This window comes from Rhipicephalus microplus, chromosome 3 (genome assembly GCF_043290135.1).
Source record: "Rhipicephalus microplus isolate Deutch F79 chromosome 3, USDA_Rmic, whole genome shotgun sequence".
NCBI lineage: Eukaryota > Metazoa > Arthropoda > Arachnida > Ixodida > Ixodidae > Rhipicephalus > Rhipicephalus microplus.
Window position 1 is genome coordinate 82,890,459 of NC_134702.1, and position 19,499 is coordinate 82,909,957.

The 19,499-nt window shown below is 45.3% G+C and overlaps 1 protein-coding gene across 3 annotated transcripts in view; it reads right to left on the bottom strand.

The window, feature by feature from the left end:
- Nucleotides 1-730: 730 nt before the first annotated feature.
- The window catches only part of LOC119173011 (histone-lysine N-methyltransferase SETD1), a 49,238-nt gene continuing 30,469 nt past the window's right edge, over nucleotides 731-19,499 (bottom strand). For all 3 annotated transcript variants that reach the window (XM_075889890.1, XM_075889891.1, XM_075889889.1), the window contains 5 exons: nucleotides 18,413-19,419; nucleotides 14,316-14,473; nucleotides 12,081-12,209; nucleotides 5,514-5,771; nucleotides 731-1,254 (listed from right to left, as the gene is read on the bottom strand). In XM_075889890.1, coding sequence (XP_075746005.1) covers nucleotides 1,081-1,254; nucleotides 5,514-5,771; nucleotides 12,081-12,209; nucleotides 14,316-14,473; nucleotides 18,413-19,419 — 1,726 coding nt within the window. In that variant the 3' untranslated portion in view covers nucleotides 731-1,080. The remainder of the gene's footprint in view (nucleotides 1,255-5,513; nucleotides 5,772-12,080; nucleotides 12,210-14,315; nucleotides 14,474-18,412; nucleotides 19,420-19,499) is intronic.

Here is a 19,499-nt window from a genome sequence, read left to right on the forward strand (position 1 = left end):
TGTGGGTGCTTGAGGATAAGAAAATCTACCATTTTAGAGACCACAATTGTGAAGTTTGCTTACGCAACACTAATTGCAGCCACTATTTACGGCAGCCAAAGCATGCGATCCCTACAGGTGGGGAAAAAAACAGACGGTCCAAGTGTATCTTTGTATTCCCTGCATTCCCACAACTGACGCCTCAGAACTCCTCTGGACTTAAACAGACCTTGATTCGCTACAGATGATGCCTACTTTAGTTAATTTAGTTTTGTGACATTTAATAAAAAATTAAGCATTACGTGTGTCAAGCACTTGCTAACTTCGGCCTCGTGTTGAACATTGAAAACCATTTCACATCCTCTCGTGCTTGCATAGACAGTTTGATCACTACATTTGGCAAGTAGGGCTAATTTAGGTTAGGTATGGAGGCATTAGTTAGAAGAGGAACAACCTTAAATGAAGCCTCAGCACATCATTTGTTAATGCACCTGATTATTTGTTGAAGATAGCTTGCCACCGGCAGGATCAGAACCTGTGACTTTCGTTCTGATCCTGCCAGTAGCAAGGTATCTTTCGTCCACTTCTCTTTTTTCAGATTTTCACTAAGATTATTTCTAATAACATCACCTACACTTTCCTTGGCATTATTGTCAGTTAGTCCTCGTGAAACATTGCACAAGCAATGCTACCGGAAGCTGTTATCTGCTGAATGCCAGGATTGTTCTAACAAAAAACGTTTCGGCAGCAGTTGTACAACGTGCAGCTTTTTCTTTTATTACAAGTGCAGAGTTTAACGAATGTACAAAGAGTAACAGAAAAGGGAAAAAAGACAACAAGACAGAAGTTAATGCATTGCAATATGACTTTTCTCTTATGTACATCATGATTTGTGCATGCGCGTGTTTTTCTGGGCGGCTCAGGGGGTCTATACAATGCCAACACGATGAAATGTTTCAATAAGTTTCGGGAACACGATTCAAGCACTGTTCCACAACAGGCCTCCTTCCCAACACAACCAATGCGATGATGAAGATGACGATCAGAATGATGAGATGCAAGCTGTACACTGTACATGATGAATGTACCACCGATGAGACTTCAGTTCAAGAAACCCCTGCACTGGGGCGCTCCACACAGACACACAATTTTTTCGTCCTCCAGAGGGAACTTGTAGTCATAGGTGATCTCCTCATTTACGTTGATGGGCTGCTTTGAGTAAATGACGATCTTCTTCTGCCCTTCCACTGTAATTACTTTGGCGTAACAGTTTGGCTGCACGAAAACAGAAAAAGAAGCGCGATCTCACACTTGCAAGTACAACGAAAAAAAAAAATTAAATATTTGCTTCTACGGCATGCATTATTTGGCACTACACTCAACTACGATGACAAACATTCAAGTAGAGAAGAGGCTTGGTTTTCGAGGTACTACACAGTAAAGGGGTCCCAGGCAGAGCAAGTGACTACAACTGTAAAGTGTAGTAGCGCTGCTGATAAAATTATTACAATTCACCACCACATCTGGCTGGTCATTTTTAAGCACCCCAGAGCGTTCTAAGTACATCACATCCAGGTGGTCAAGATCTACTGCTCTAAACATGTTTGTATGGTTCTTTCAGAATGCCACACTCTAGCTCAGAGAACTCTTCAGGAACTCTTAATTCATTCCTTCATTCTATGAGTGCAATTGATATCTAATCCTGTGACTCCTGCAGCTTTCATAATGATATGACATCAGCTATGACTGCATGCTTGATGATTTATCAATGTCTGCACACCTTGTTTGTTTGTTTACAAAGAAAATGAGGAGACAAGTTTTCTCTTCCGGCCTCTTGATTACTCTGGCTGCATGTTCAGTTCAGGCACATACAACTACTGTTGCCAAAATTTAGGCTACTACTTCTCTGCCATGTTTGACAACTTCATACACTGTGGGACTATCTGTATTAGTTTAGTTTTGCACAATATTTTCGACATGCCTACTTCATTGATAAGTTCAATGTCACCAGTCTAAACTCCTATAAATTCTAGATAATCGGTAGAGTGCATACATGTCAACTTTCTTTGATTTTTCAATAGCAATAATTCCATATGACATGACAAGTATCACTCAGTTCTCTGCCATTAAGTGTTCCCGGTCAAACAGTTATCTTGCACGCACAATGTATTACTGTAATTACTCGAATCTAACGCGCACCTTTTTTCCGGTTAAGCGAGTTCATAAATCGCATGCGCGTTAGAATCGAGTACGAACAAAAAAAAATACGGTCAATCTATTGCCATCGGCAAATACAAAATGGCCGCCCCCTACTTGCGTCGGCATGGCGCGTCGGCCATTTCTGCCTATGTGTTTCCCATGTGCGGCACTTCGTACGTGTGCTGAGGAGTTCGTCGTCTAGTAGTGCATTAGCATCAATGGCGTGGAAGGGCCGACTCCAAAAACTCGAGTGCACCACGATGCCGCTTTTAAAAGAAAAGTCATCGCATGTGCAGAAATGAATGGAAATCGGGCCGCATCGCGGTCGTTCGGAGTTCTTCAAACGTGCGTGCGGGACCGGCGGAAACAAAAGCAGAAGATTGTCGACAGCAAAGCTTCACGCAAAGGCTTCAGTGGACCACAGCAGGGTCGGTTTCCGCAAATCGAAGAGCTGCTCGGCGAGTATGTGCTTGAGCAGCGAGCGGCACAGCGGCCCGTGACGACAGAACTGCTCCAAGTGCGGGCTATGCAATTAGTCTTAGAAAACGGTCTAATGCGGAGCCAGTTTAAAGCGAGCAGGTGCTGACTAACTAACTTTATGAAGAGGAAAGGCTTTTCCCTCCAAAGGGGAACATGCATATGCGAAAAGTTTTGTGGAGGAGTACGATGAAAAGCTTCACAGTTTTCAGAGGTTCGTCCTAAACTTGCGGCGCAACAACGGCTACCTGCTTGGGCAAATCGGGAATGCCGATCAGACGCCTCTTTACTTCGACATGCCTAGCACCACAACCGTCGAGAAGAAGGGGGCGAAGCAAGTTCGCGTGCTGACATCGGTGCACGGTAAAACTACAGTGACGGCAATGCTCTGCTGCACGTCAGATGGGCACAAGCTTCACCCGTACCTCATATTTAAATGGAAGACGCTCCCGAAAGGAGTCGTTTTTTCGAGTGGTGTGATCGTGCGGGCCAACGAGGAAAAATGGGTGCGCATTGCAATCGATGTCTTACGTTGTTTTTTTTTCTTTCGCGGTGGAAATCGGGTGCGCGTTACAATCGAGGGCGCGGTAGAATCGAGTAAATACGGTACTTTGGGTCACGTAAAGCTTACCAAAGACGTGTACTGTGCCACTTACAGTGCTCACAGATCAAAACAGGACTACAGTTGAACCCATTTATATGAAGCATGCTCCGGGCAGCTATTCTTGTCTTTTATATGGGATGCAGTCGCGGGAATGCCTTCCAGCATTTCAGAGGAGCCATTGGAGAAGGCAAATTCTGCTTTTGGAGCAGCTACCTCTGTGTTTGGAGCACGCTCGGGCTTTCCATGACGCACACAGATAAACAAAATTTAGCCTCAATTTAGTTTAATGTTCCCTCAGTTTACATAATCATTTATACAGAAGCAGCAAGCCCAAAGAAGAAGCACAAAATATAAACAAAAGCAGGATCATATACAGAAGCGGTGTCGTTAAACAGTGAAAGATATTGCATCAACAATTAGGCTACCTGTAGCATGAAGTTCTACCAGCGCGGGCGCACACTCACATGGGCGTGCCCACGGGGAGGTGAGGAGAGGGGAGTGCAAAGCCAGCCCTGTACATTGACATGATAGGGAGGGGGGCTCTGTGAAGAACCTCCACCCCCTTCCCCTGAAGGGGAACCCTGAGCATGCTGATTAATCTCCCTCCCCACAAACACATTCGAAGCTTTTTACAGTAAAACCTCGTTAATACTACTTACATGGCCAAGCATGCGGCTAACTACACACTAAACGCAGTATGCATTAACCACCAAGTACCAATTTGCATCTCTTTACGTGCACCATCGCCACTAAAGAAGGAATAAACTAATACAGTGCCATAGCACATATTGCCTAACGTGCCCACCACAAAGCTATTTCTTTCTGTTTGCCAAATTTTAGAAAGACTGGCACTCTCGCACGGTCGTCTGATGGCACGCGGTGGCGACAGCAAGGAAAATTTCGAAAGTACTGCGGAGTCCGGGATATGCAGCCGACGCAAAGACTTGCATAGCGATGAAACAGACATAAGCGGCTGTTCGCGATGAATGTGTGCCACAGTCTGCTGCATAGCGAGAACAGACATAGCTTTTTTTGGGTGCGGTACGGTAGCAGAGAGCTGATCATCTACCAGCTAGTTGCGTGTAGCGCTTCGCCTACTCGGCATACACAGCATGGCAAGCCGCTTACACCCACTCCGCTTCAGACCGCGCACAGATGCGGCGAGAAAGCTATTACGTTAATGCGATGATGCGAGCTTTCTGCAAGCCATGCTCTAGCGGTCCTAGAGCTGGCGGTCTTGGCGACTGAAGTGCATTCGAGTTGACACCCTATGAAAGCGCGCTGTGTCAGCGCCAGCAATCCACAATGCTCAACTCAGCAACTTTCGTTTCTGCAAAGCGGTGCAAGCTAAACGCGGTCCCGTACAACGGTCTACGTGGCAGCAATCGGCGCCCCTGCTTGCAGGTAGTCACCAGCTATTAAAAGCATGCAGTAGGCTTAAAGCGGCACGTAGGGTTTTTATCGGAGATGTCATACTAGTGTGCCTTTCAGTGGCCGCCACATCCCCTTCGTTCTTTGCTATTGATTACCAGAAAAGGCACCGCTGCAATGGTGCAGAAGTGGGAAGAATTGATTGACCGATTCCGTGATTTTGCAGCTACGCGATCGCACGCAAATGCAGCAACACAACTGCACAAGATGGCGACCATCACGTAATATATTCTATGTACGTACTGTCAACATTACTTTCGGTTCTAAAACCACTTTGTGGGCGCAACTATGGTGCAAATCGGACACAAAAAGACCCTTTTGGAGCAGCAGTATGGCGCAGTGATTTCCAGGTGGCACAGGTTGGCACAATTGGCACAGGTTGGCACAATTGGCACAGGTTGGCACAATTGGCACAGGTTTCCCACAACTGTGAGACCTCTATCATAAGCAGGGCACCATGTAGGCATTTCCTTATCAAACTGCATTTTAATGAAGGCACACTGGTGTCTCTGATAACCATTTGTCTCTTATATCAGTGTCTCTTATAAAGGGGTTCGACTGTGTTTAGGGCGACGTAATGCAGATACTTTCGTTTCTACAGTCTTTGCCCCAGGTCATATTGGCGTAATGCCTACTCAAACAAGTAAATCAGAGCCACCTACATCTTCAGAGACCAGATTCACTGCAACATGACGTGGTTATCTTGAGCAACTGCGCATACCAGTGATTTTATGAAAAATTCAACGGCACGTTTTGAATGCGCAAGTACTACTGCACATGATTCTTTTGACAAATATGATGGGACGCATCCTTTAGTACTCACATTGCAGCTGTGATTGATGAACCGGGCCAGATTGCCACATTTGGTGGCATCAATGATGGTTTCAACATCTACTCTGAAGAGGTACGAGCTCCCGATGCCGATCTGCGTGTAGAACTGCTCCCGCCGGTCAGCCATGATGGGCCGCACCATCTGGCCCACATACTCGATGACCATCTCGTCAGCCGCAATCGGCTCCAGAGCAAACAGTCCCCAGTCGTGAATGCGACTCTTCGCAAATTTGAGTTGTTTCTTGCGGAACTGCAAGGATTAAAGATGGCAAACAAGCGAGGTCATTAGGTAAAGCACAAGTACAACTGCAAATATTTTTATCTAGCACAGACACTAGAGTGTTTTGTTTTCATATTACCTGTGCATTATGGTTTGCCAGTGCATTTCATTTCAAAACCTGGTAAAATCTGTCACTGAATCTCAGTTAATTGAGTAACCTTAGCTTTGTGCCTGAGTCCTGAAATTGTAATTAATTGCTCAGATGTACCATATTATTAGTGCTAGCATAATTGATTGTGACCAATTTCGGCATCACTTCAAAGCACCCGCCTAGCATCATAAGAACCTAGTTCCCTACAGGAGGGCGAGGGGGTAAGGTCACAAGTTTTCGCAATGTTCAAAGCACTTTTTTTTTTTTTCCGAATCGGAGCCCTACACAATGTAAAAAATGGAATGATATGTGTGCTTCAGAATGAGTTGAGCTAGATGAGCATTGGCTAGACTATCATGAGCATACCCTTTCAGTAAAAATAAAAGCATTCCTGGCAACATCAGCCACAACCACACCGCGAGCAGCCCGACAAAAGAGCAAGAAGGGGTGACAAGCAATAACCCCCGTCGGGTGTTAGTCAAGGTACTGCCTGCGCCCCACAAGCCTTCTGTGACAGAGTCAACACTAGCTTTACTCATTCGATGTCGGAGAGGGTCAGAAATTGGAGCGATTTTTCAGCAGCAAAATGTTACTTTTGGAGCACAAAAATCCAAATTTGGAGCAGTTTACGGGGAGCAAAACATTTCTTTATGACGAAAGACCCAATTTGGAGTAGTATTTAGAAAAAGAATATGTACATTTAGAACATTTAGAAAAAGAATATGTATAAACCATTCAACACGCAGTAAATTAGGCAGTGTGAGTAAGACCACTGCTATTTCAGTAAAATTATTATTTTTATTCACCTCACTGAGCAAATAATGATAACGACCACATTAACATTTGTCGCATTGAACTCTGCGAATTCAAATGTAGATCTACTAAGCTGGCGACCTTGAAATTCAAGGGATTCGTAAGGGTGGCAGAAAAAAAAGAAAACAGGCATACATATTTTTTTTAGGTCGCTAGAAATATCATCATCAGCCCGACTACCCCCCCTTCAGAAAAAAGGCCTCTTCCATGTTCCACTAGTCAACTCGGCCTTGTGCTTACTGCTGTAGTTTTATACCCCGCGAACTTCCTAATCTCATCTGCCCGCCCAACTTTCTGTGTCCCCTCCACATGCTGGCGTCTCTTAGAATCCATTCTGTGGTTATTTTGCTTTCGCGCTATGTGCCCTGCCCATGACCATTTCTTCTTTCTTTCAACTATGCTATCCTTAACTCCATTTGTTCCCTGACCCACACTGCTCTCTTCTTGTCCTTTAGGGTTACACCTATCATTTTCCTTTCCATCGCTCACTGCGTCGTCCTTAATTTGAGCTGAACCCTGTAAGTACTGGCAAGACGCAGCTGCTATTAACCTTCCTTTTGACGGATAGCAGCAATCTTACAGTCATCTGTGAATGCTAGCCGAATGTGCTCCACCCCATTTTTATTCTTCTAGTTACTTCAATCTTGCGGTTCAGCTCCACAGGTACAACCTGTCCTAAGTAGACATTTTCCATTACAACTTCAAGTGCGCTGCTACCTGTCCTAAGTAGACGTTTTCCATTACAACTTCAAGTGCGCTGCTACCTATCTCGAAGTGCAGTTCTCTTCAGAGGTTGTCGTACATTACTTTTGTTATCTTCAGATTAATTTTAAGACCTATCTTCTCCATGTCTAATTCAGTAATCACGAACTGCAATTCGTCCCTTGAACTTCTCAGCAATGCAATGCATTCGGCGAAAGGAAGTTTTATAAGGTATTTTATATTAACTCCTATGCCTAACTCTTCCCATTCTAGGCGTCTGAAAACATCCTGTAGGCATGCGGTAAATAGCCATGGGAAGTGTGTATCCTCTTGTGTTACACCATTCTTTATTGGTATTCTGTCGCTTTCTTTATGGAGTCCTATGGTGGCAGTGGATCTTCTGTACATTTTTTCCAGGATTTTTATATATGTTTCATTATTGCCCTGATTCCGCAATATCTGCATGACTGCTGATACTTCTACTGAGTCAAATGCCTTCTCGTAATCTATGAAGGCCATGTATAGTGGTTGGGTGTATTCTGAGCATTTTTCTATCACCTGATTGATAGTATGAATGTGGTCGATTGTTGAGTAGCCTGTTCGAAATGATGTTTGTTCGCTTGGTTGATTGGATTCTCATGTCTCTATTCTCTTCGTAGCTACCTTTGTAAACACCTTATATACAACAGAGAGCAATCTGATTGGCCTGTAATTCTTCAAGTTCTTGTCGTCTCCTTTCATATAAATTAAGACGATGCTAGCATTCTTCCAAGATTTTGGTACCCTCCCCGTCAGGAGACACTTCGTAAAGATGATGGCTAGTTTTTCTAACACAATTTGATCTCTGTCTTTCAGCAGATTCAACTGGTCTTCACAAGCAGCTTTGCCTCTTTGCATTCCCTCCAAGGCTTTCTTTACTTTGTCTGTCATTACTGCTGGGATGTCATCTGTGTTACTGCTACTACTTACATTATGGTCATGCTCATCGCAGCTACTGTACATATCTCTGTAAAACTCCTCTGCTGCTTTAACTATCCTCTTCATAGTAGTACTTATTTTGCCTTCCTTGTTTCTTACTGCGTACATTTGGTTTTTGCCTATCCTAAGTTTCTTCTTCACCACTTTGACGCTTCCTCCATTCTTTAAAGCACGTTCAATTCTCTCCATGTTATACCATCTTAGATCAGATACCTCATGCTTATTAATCTATGCTTATTAATCAACTTCGAAAGCTCTGCCAGTTCTATATAATCTGTTCTGTTTGAGGCTTTCATGCTTTTTGTTTCTTAAAGAGGTTCTTGATGAGGTATCCACAGCCGTCAATTCGAAAAGGAATTCAGCGGTTGATTCAACCACTAATTCAAACTTAGCTTCAACTAAACAATTTCACAGTCCCCATAGAGTTCAAATTATCAATCTTTCACTGTATTGCCAGTTATATTAGAACAAACAAGAAATCAGAAAAGCTGTGGCATAGTCACGACATTTATTGACTGACATTTATGTTACAAATAGAGCATTCTGGCTCTATCTCTATCATGTACTCAATTTTCTCGTTTATAATGTGTACTCACAACAACGATTCGTAAAAAACTTTCTAAATGTGACCTTTTGTATAGCCGTGAAGCGAGCTTCCGTGCATAGCTGTACTGTCAAAAAGCCACCTTTGCACACCCAAAATCGGGTTTTTCGTTTTGTTTTCACTTAAGCTCTGAATTTCCTGTACTTTTTGAGTTGGTTATATGTAGAAAAATACGATTATTCTGTGCACTTGTTTAAATGGAATTTTCCTTTTCTAACTTTTATGGCACCGTTGTTGACCATCAGCAGTGCCACTGCTGTTTGTAGAAGTGGCTCTTCTATCAACAACCGACACTTCCATCAGAGCCATGCATGCTATTTCCTATTAGGTGTCTATCGTTGATGGAAGCACCACTTATTCCAATCAGCAGTGGCACGCCTAATAAATAACATCGCCTCTAAGGGGATTTGTTAGAGAGCCACCCATAATTGATAGATAAGGGTCCACTCTTGGCCTTTTTTGTCCCCACCTGCAATTTAGGGAGGTCAACTTGCACTCGGGTAAGTATGGTATGATTATAGTTTTCTTGAGACAGTGTGGGGGTGCTGACACTCCCTGTAGAGTTGTTTGCGCCGCGTGGCGCACATGTCTCGCACGGAAGCCGTATTTCGGGTGTGACAACTATTGAGCGATAGGTGGCGTTGTGTTTGCGAGCGGTGATCACTGCTATCATCATCTTGGTTGGTAGAGCGGTAACGCCGGCGGTGACCCCTGGAGGAAGGCAAGCCTTGGTGGCGGGCGAGAGAGTTGAGCGAGTCTCTTTTGGCGTGAGGCGGTGGCACGGACGGTTGTCTCTCGCGATGGGTCTGTCAAAAACGGCACCGCAAACTGTCTGCGATAGGCCCACGTGGTGACTCAGGCATTAGCGACATCGCCTTGTTTGTCGTGCTGTTTAATATTGTGTAAGGATGTTTTAGCATGTTGATCATAATTGATGTAATAATAATTATGGCTGGGGATATCATCATTCTAAGTTAGTTAAATAAATGTGATGTGTGTATCGTTTAGTTCGTTCCGACCGTGTCTACTGTGTCCTTTCACTCCAAAAGCAGGGCGTGGCGCTCGCTCCCCATTTCAAGATCCCACACTGGCACCCAACGTGGGACTCTTGGTGCATCGAACGACAGTTTTTGTGGTTCTGTACAAGCTTTTGTTAGAGCCGAGGTAGAGTAGGCCTAGGGGAACTTCTTTGCTAGCGTCAGTGGTGTGCTTTGTTGAGAGCGAGGAGATCGGTATTTGTGACGTGTTTGAACTTGTCAGCACTCCAGTTTTTATTTTTTTTTCTGCTCGCAAGTGCTTTTGTTGTTGTGCTTGGTTTTTTTAAGACCGTTGTTCAGTTGAGTACGAGAGCCATGTGGTCTGCATCATGGGGTGAGCAAGGCTTAGAGCACATGGATTGTAGGACAAGCCCAAAGCGAGTGAGTACGGAAGCCTTGTGTGTGGTCCGATTCTCTGTAAACAGCTGCTTCTATCTCTTTAGACTCAGGGAGTCCAGCGTCGTTGCTGTCTGGTATTGCAGCTCGACGCCGGGGCGTCGTGACGCCGTCCGAGACGGTGGATGTCGATCGCTCAGTAAGCTGCTGTGTGCGACGAGCGATTGGGCCACCTTACAGAGTGGATGTCTCCTTGCGGCTGCCTCTTCTGCACCTAGGCTGGGTGCTGGGTGTATGCCAGTTGTTGCAGAGCGACTCATTACGCCAAAGGCTCTGCGCAGCCGCCTGTCACAAGCACAACTAGGTGAATCGTGGCGTCGAGGTGTTGCACTCTGCTTCCCTCACTTTTTATCATGCGATGCACAAGTTAGGAAAAGTGACCTTTGTTTTGTTTTTGAGCTGGGCGTCTCGGCCGCCGCCAATGTATTAGCCAGCAGTACTGACCATCATACCATGTGGGCGAGGAGCCCGAAGCCCCCTTCCCTTTGACCTACTGCATTGTTCTTTCGAGTGCTTTGTAATGTACGCAGCAGGAGTGTTGCAACCCGCGGCTCGCTGTCTTCTGCGCATCATCAGCGCTGCTGCCAAGGAATGTGGTCGTGAGATCAGGCAGTGGACATGCCTGGGACCTACGCAACCGCCTGCGGTCTGGCACCCTCGTGAGTGCTCGTCGCAATCGGGAGGCATGTCGGCACGAGTGACGGTTCGTCGCGCCAACGGCAACGTTGCTGTTGCGGGACCAGTACTGAGGTGAAGTCGTCGAGCCGGACAGTGCAGCAGTGTCGACCGGCGGCGGTGTCATGGTGCACAGACATTATGTAGAGACATGGGTTGTCATGTTTTGTTAGAGCTTGTGTAGCGCTTTTTTTTTTTTTCTATTCACGATATGGTTTGAATTAAGGTTGAGGGATGTGGGGGTGCTGAGACCCCCTGTGGAGTTGTTTACACCGCGTGGCACACGTATCTCACACAGAAGCTTTATTTCGGGGGTGACAACTATTGAGCGTTAGGTGGCGCTGTGTTTGCGAGCGGTGATCACTGCTATCATCATCATGGTTGGTAGAGCGGTAGCGCCGGCAGTGAACCCTGGCAGAAGGCAAGCCTTCGTGGCAGGCGAGAGAGTTGAGCGAGTCTCTTTTGGTGTGGGGCGGTTGTCTCTCGCGGTGGGTCTGCCGTGGACGGCACCGCGAGCCATCTGTGGTGGGCCCACGTGGGGAGTCAGGTGTTGGTGGCACCACCTTGTTTGTCATGTTGTTTAACATTGTGGAAGGATGTCTTAGCGTGCTTAATCATTATTTGACTGACGATATCGTCGTTCTAAATTAGTTTCCAATAAATGTGCGAATCGTTTGGTTTGTTCCAACTGTGTCTACTGTGTCCTTTCACTCCAAAAGCGGCCGTGGCGCTCGCTCGCCATTTCAAGACACCACAACAGTCACAATATGCTCACTGTATATGGCCAGTTTTTAACTATGTAAAATTTAAATACACTTCTTCATTCATCAATATTCACTGACCAAGGAACCATTTCATTACAGTAAGAATACAATAAAGAAGAGATGAAAAACTACGATGTCTGAACTATGCCAACACAGGGCGAGTAGACAGGGTCTCTTTGTGTGTCGACCTTACTTAACGCTTGAGGCTGTTTCACTCACCTTCAGCTGATTGAACTTGAGCAAGTCGCTAATCACTTCGGCTTCCCCAAATGAGGTTAGTAACCTCCTCTGGTTTGACCGTGCTTCTCTGCTTGACTGGGCAGCGAGACGAGCTTTGCTGGTGGGGTCCTGCACCACAAAGCATGCAAAACTCATTCATGAAGCAAAACTCGTTTATCAAAACTCGTTCATCAAAGCAAAACTCGTTCATCACTCCAGTTCTACGCTAAGTTGAATGTATTCACAAATGTTGAATAAGGTAAACACCAGAAGAGATGAAAAAAAGCAACAAAAATGTTGTTTGGAGTTACTCCAAACTCATCACAAAAATTTATTTTCTAGAACAAGAAGGACAACATGTGTGACAGTCCCCGAATAAGAGCACGTTTTCCAAATAAAAGCACAAAAACTTCCCTCAGTTGCAGTTCCTCACTACTGAGAACTTCTGCCAGAATAGCATCCATTTGTTTTTGACAGGCACGAGCATTACCAATTCGCTGCCAAGGTTAGTTAAACTTTCTCATTTCCAAAACATGTTTCATTGACATTATATATTGATTGTTAAATTGATAATAATTATTAGGGTAGCAGGTCCATAAACCACAATATGATTATGAGAAATGCTCATCATGATCAGCCCACAAAAAGGACAAAAAACACAATAAAGTGTTTTTATGCTTTTATGGTTTCACACGCTTCAGCGATTTCACGCGTGCGCTGGTCTCTATGCCTCATCAACACAGTGATTTTGCTAAACTCAGCTGCGCAGCCGCACTACCGGCAATGGAGAGCAAGATGTGTGAATGGTGTACCTTTCAGAGCGCTAGCATGCTCCCTTACACGGACGTTAAGGCAACATCCCGTCTGCCCAATGTACATGCACCCGCATGAGAAAAAGGTGGAGTACACCACTCCGCTCGCACAGTCAGTGAAAGGCTTAAGAGTGCTTTATAGAGCAACCTTCAGTGCTGACAGTGACCTGCCCCTTCTGCCCTCTTTTGTCAACTCCTGCACACACACTTCCTAGCTTCTTGCCAGCATGACAGGAAGCGTTTATGTCATAGTGACTGGCCACCGTTTTAAAACTGTGAGACACGGTGCGCAGGTATGCGATAATGACGAACTTTTTTCACTGATCCCAGGCCACATTCACAGTGTCACGGCCCTCTTTTTGTTCCCTTTTCAGGCGATGGAGCAGTCGCTGTGAAGTGGAGGCAACAACTAGGCACAGGAAATCAGCCACTTCCAATATGATAACTTGCCATAGAAAATGGCTGGAATCACCTGCATGTACATTGGGCAGATGGGACGTTGCCACAACGTCTGTCTAAGGAAGCACGCTAGCTCTCTGAAAGGTACACCATCCACGCATCTTGCCCTCCATTGACGGCGCTGCGGCTGCACAGCTGACTTTAACAAAACCACTGTGTTAATCAAGCATAGTGACTAGCACAGGCGTGAAATTTCTGAAGCGTATGAAATCATAAAATCCAGAGACAGGTGCGTGAGCCAACCTTCAATTGCTCTCACAGTTGCTGAAATTAGATATCTACAGAATACTTTGATCCCGTGCTTGGTGGGGGGTGTCAAGGTTTTTTTTTATGCGTTCATGTTTGCATATTATAGGACATGGTTCTTCCATTAAACTTTCAGTTGTTAGACAGCACTTGTGTTGTGCACTTTCTTGCGTTTTTTTTTTTTTTTGTCCTTTTTGTGCACTGATTGTGACGAGTATGTTCCAACCAGCCGAATTTGCTACTTGAGGCATGATGTAGTGGAGGGCTCTGAAATTTTCGACCCCCTGGGGTTCTTCAAAATGCACTTAAATCTAAGTACATCAGCATGCAGCAGTTTTGTTTCTATCAAATTTGGCCCCCAAATAGGGATTCGATCTTGTGACTTTTAACCACTAGACTCTTACAGTAGGTCTGATTCTTTAATGTTTAAGTCAGTGTCAGCTATGTAGCTTACTACATAGAAGGCTAAAAAATGCCCCTTTTTTTCCAGTGCACTGCCGTGTACGGTGTCTTTTGTTCATTGAGAGCAAGAAGACCCGATAGGCCGAATAGTGAAACTACAATGGCTTTGCTTCTTGTACTGCAGCTGTCAACCCCATGTGATGATTACTATGCAGCGAGCACCAGAGTAGCCATCAATAGCAATAATCGTAGTGATAATTGAATTAGATGAACTCCAATCAACGCAAGTCAACCACAAGTGCTTGAAAATGATTACCTGTGTCTCTAGCTGAGGCACAGCGCTGCCAGACTGCTTGAAGCGTGCTTTCTCCCGGACGTCCATCTTGTAGTAGCCTTCGCTGCGGGCGCAGCCCGTCACGTGCACTCGGGCCTCGTCCTTCTTTTTTTTCTTAGTCGGGTTTGGTATGTTGGTCGGTGCACGGATTTGTTAAGGGCATATGCAGCAAGCCTACCTTGTAAACACTTCTATGATGAACGACAATAAAAAACATCACAAGCCCTACGTCCCACACGCTGCAAATTGTTTTCCCAGATGCAAAAAAATTGAGCACCTTAATCGAACAGTAGGTGTGGTTGAAGGTAAGAAAACCCAGAGGCAATGCGCCAACCAAAGTAAGAAGTTGAAAACACACAGAAAAGCACGTACAGTAGGGGTGTGCAAATACTCTACCCTCATTATAACGAAGTTGCCTCTTACATGAATATCAGTTGGTAATATCTGAAAAATCGTTATAAATGTATGCACCAGAGCACAGCAAGCTCAGCGGGTACTGCCATACTGAAAAGTGTGTCTCGCCATCTGTGGCAAGAGCGGCGAACTAACACCCTGCACTGCCACACGAGCAGACGATCTGCAAAAAAAAAAAAAAAGCGAAACTTTACTACCAGAGTCCAGCTGTAAGCATGTTTCACGCTCTTCCTCTCCTGGAGTTTTGAGCTGATTTCATGTGAAACGTCGAAGAAACCTTCCTCGACAGTCCGGAATGTCTACAGCACGTGCATGGCAGGCTGCGGAAGCAACTTCATCAGGTACCATCGTACTATCACGATTGAAAGAAACATGAACAGCGGAACGCATTGCTTTTGAGTCCTTAAGACTGCAGCGTGCATTGGTTGTGGCAAGGAGGAACTTGTGCTGTAAGCCGGTGTCAACGTAGCACTAGAATCTCGCTCCAACTTGACCTCATGCATCGCATGTGTTTATATTTGCCAGTCATGCCGGGCACTCAGAACACACACGCATTGCGGAAGTGCCAGCCAGAACAAGATTTTAAAATGCTACGGTGACGCCGGCTGAAAACACAGATTCGCCTAGTCACAGTCAAAACACGCCGCAGTTTCAACTTAGTCGAAAGCCACGCTTTCAGCACCCTTCACGTCTCTTTGCATCACAATAGTAAGCCGTTACAATGGTACTATGCGTGTGCTGTGCATGCATCCACACGCGAGTCCTAATATATCCTATTATTGGCATGTGGCCTGCCAAAGAGTACGGCAATGATTTGGTGCCGCATACAACAGGTATACTGCACGCAAATCGCTGCTGTGTAGTGGAACGGGTGGCGTCGCGTTTGAATAAACGCAATAAGTATACTTATTCGTACACTTTTACTGGGGCTGGCAGTTTGTCCTGCTGATTGCGATTATCCACTGCTGGTGGCCGACCTCGACATTTTTCACTGCGGATGGAAATCTGTGCAATCAGAAAACACTGCACCGGCACGATTCCCGCATCGTGTTGCGATTTTACAGACAGTGCTGAATAATATCTTCCTCTTGCGCTGATTGTTTTTGCATCCAAAGACGGCGCAGTAGTGCCGGATGACAGCTTGAAGATGGTAGTGGCATGAATAGGCCCTTTCTTGTTTTTTTAAAGCCCCAAAGACGCTGCTCGTTGTGTTAACTTGGTGCCACACACAGACGCTTTGGCAGTTCGGGCGTCTTGGTGCAAGAGTATGTGCCGGCAGCCTTAGCACCTTGGTGCGAAATAGACGTGCTCTGGTCTATATTCCTGACACTGTAGCTAATGCAAGAGTATTTTTCATTTACTTCGTTCTAACCAATAATTTGCTATATCAGGGTTTGTTATATTAAGGTTTTAGTGTACTAAAACTTCATCTCATATCAAATTTCATTTAAATAGTGCCGAATAGTGGCCAAAAATTTCTATTCAAATATGGAATACCCAAGTTTTTATTGAAAATTTAAGAACAAATGAAAGAAGTCTGCTGATGTCCTAGAGAACACAAAGCGGTGAATGACTGCCACTGAAAGGCTTGAAATTGTCGTGCATAAACACAAGCTGTTCCATGAACTGGCTTCACGCTCTCTCGCTGCGATGTTATGGCGTTTGCTGCATTTCCTGCAGTTGAAAACATTAGAAAGACCCAAAAGTATCGTATTTACTAACAGAGGGAGGTATGGCAGCTAGCTTTTTGTTTTTTTCCCCTATGGTCCTGCAATATGGCTCACCTGACAACGGTAATGTTGTGCTTCATTGCAATAAGTGCTTTGGGTCCAAATATGGTCGTTTTTTTTCCAGCACCATATTAACAGCGCATCAGAATGGTGAGTTTCAGAGCAAGTTGTGCATTGCGGAAGTGGCGACTGCACAGGGCGAACAAATTTTCACTCACGAAGCCAATTACCAGGGGTTTCCCAGGAAAAGACCGAAATGTTTTATGGGGCTTGAAGCATACAAGAATTAACTACGCAAGAAGTCTGCGCCTTTGTTTAGAAAGGAAAGTTGCGAAAGACTCATCAGTTCTCATGTGCTTTTTCATTGTGCAAAAAGGTCATAATCGCCTTGTAAATAAATATGTGCTCGTTTTCGAACTAGGATATTGGAGAGTTTTAAAAGACAACCAACAGTAACAATACTAGGGCTAGTTTTAGCTACCCACTCATAATTTGCACCCATGGCTTGATCGTGTTTCAAATATTCATCCTGTCAAATTATTTAAAACTTCAAATATTTGAAAGTCCAATCAAACTATTCGATTATGTAATATATGATTCAAATTCTAAACTTCGATATAAGAACACCCTTAATGTACAGAGATCACATTGTATAGTGACAGAGGCAGAAGTGCTAGCATAATGACATCGTGGACTGCAGTAGATCATCTGGCTGGAATAAGTTCTACTTTAGCTGGAATAAGTTCTACTTTAGAAGTACAGCAGCAGTAGTAGCTGCAGTAGTAGCTGTAGCGATTCTAGGTTGTGTACATCCAAGAGTGAAATTATTTATCTTATAAGGTATGAGCCGAATGATGATGGCCATAACAACACAATTGATTAAGCAAATCCTCAATTAGCAGCCTTCAAGGCAGCAGTTACACGATATGGTGTTCAAACGCATACATTGCCTCTCCTTCTCACCAAGTACCATATTTACTCACATAATGAACCCATTCGCCAGCTTGGTCCTTGAAAAAATAAAAAATAAATTCTTAAATGCATCTGTTCGTCTTATTTCGGAGTGAAAGCCAGTGCCATTGACGATAGAAGAAATGTTAAATCAAGCCATTATATCACAAAATAAAAACACAAAAGTCAAAATATAGTTTCGCAACCATGCTAAACAGTTGCGATCAGCGCAAACGCGGATGAGGTCAGTCAAAGTTTAAAAGTCGCGCCTTTCGCAGCTGAGTTCCATCTGTGGAATGCCGAAGAAACCTCTTTGCTTATAGCGCCACACAAGCACAGCCGCATGAAAACAGAGCAAACAACAAAGCACATGGCCTTCGAGAAAGCGGACACGTTGCGCAGAAACAGGCCATGCGCCCACCCTCTCAGAGGCCGTGCAAAGCGCCTCTGTGCCCACCGCGTTGCCGGCGCGTTGCACACAACATTTGTGCACCACCATCCGACACTGCGCTTTTGTTGTCAGTTTGGTTGTAGTGAAATTGTTTAAAATCTGCTGTGCAGGGTGCATTCAGCTGGCACGCTAACTACATGGATGGTTTTAAACTTTGTTGGCTGAGCATGCACTGGAGCATGGGAACCGAATGCTTTACGACACTTTGGCGTCGATCTGTGCGTGTTCATTACGGAAGAAAACAAGAAAAGCTTCGAGCTACCAGAAAAATACTTCGCGCACTTCACGGGCCAAAACAAGCACAACCGTCCCGCAAAATTTTCACTGTTATTGTTACAACTCCCGTGACTTTTTTTTTTCTCCTGCCTCCTGCGTAATGAACCTACTCCCCCAAACTGGCGTCAACTCTTTTTTTAAAAAAAGAAAAAAAAAGGTGGGCTCATTACGTGAGTAAATAAGGTAGTACCACTGCTAGGAAAATAAAAATCTTGCCAATATAAAAGTCGGATCTGCCGTTCTGCAGCAAAGGATATGCGGATGGTCAACCCAGTGCGTGTCATTGAGCCAGTACCCTTGCACTTCGTCCTGTAGCATGGCGTCGTAGCTGCGCTTGAGGTACTGAACGTCTTCCAGGTCTACTCCTGTCCGGAGGAACTCGTAGAGGATGTTCATCTCCTCCACTACATTACGTCGAGCAAACGCCACCTCCCGAGAGAGCTTGGTAATCGGCTCGAGCGGCATGTCGAACATGAGCTGGTCGCAGATAGACTCGTCTTTCGTCTTCCTCTTTTTCCTCGATTTCGTTTTCACGGGCGGTGGTGGTGATGGCGTGGCCGTGGGCGGCGGTGATAACCGCTGTTCAATGGGAGGAGGTGTGACGGCCACTGGGGCTGGGGGAGGTTCGGAAGGAACCGGCAGAGGCGCAGAAGCGTACACGTGGTCGCTAACAGGAGCTGCTTCCACCTTTGCTTGGACGGCTTGCTGGGTCCGGCAGTAGCAGTGGTCCGAAATGAGGTAGGTAGATGTGGAATCCTCCTCCACATCCATCTGCTCCACTCCTTGGACAACATCGTTCTTCACCAGCGCTGCCTTTGCAGCATCGCCATTGACAAGGTGGTGGGGCTGCCCTTCCTCCTCAACTTTCACTGGGGGCGGGGACACCGGTTTCTTCGCCATTTCTGCCTCCGCACTGTCGGGAGGGGCAAAGCTGGAGGCGAGGGCCATGAGCGCTTCGGACGCTTCGTACTCCAAGTTGCAAGGTGGTGGTTCTTGGAGACTGATACTCTTGGCTTCTTCGACTGGTGCTTCTTGGGCAACATCAGCAGCCAGCTCGGCTTTGTCCATCATGTCCTCATCATCACGCTCAACCTCACGAGGAGATAATACTGGTTCTTCATCCTCTTCCTCCCGTTCGTCAAAAAGAGGAGTGGGGGGGAGCTCGATGTCTTCGAGATCGGAGACTTCATTCTTTATGTCTTCAACTGCAGAGGATGGGGAAGCCTCTACAGCAGCTGTTGTTCGCTGGTCCTGAGGCTCCTTACTGCAAAGACAATTGAAAAAAAAACACACATAAAATTGAGTATTTGTTATGGAAGTAAACACCTCGAAAAAGAAGCGAAG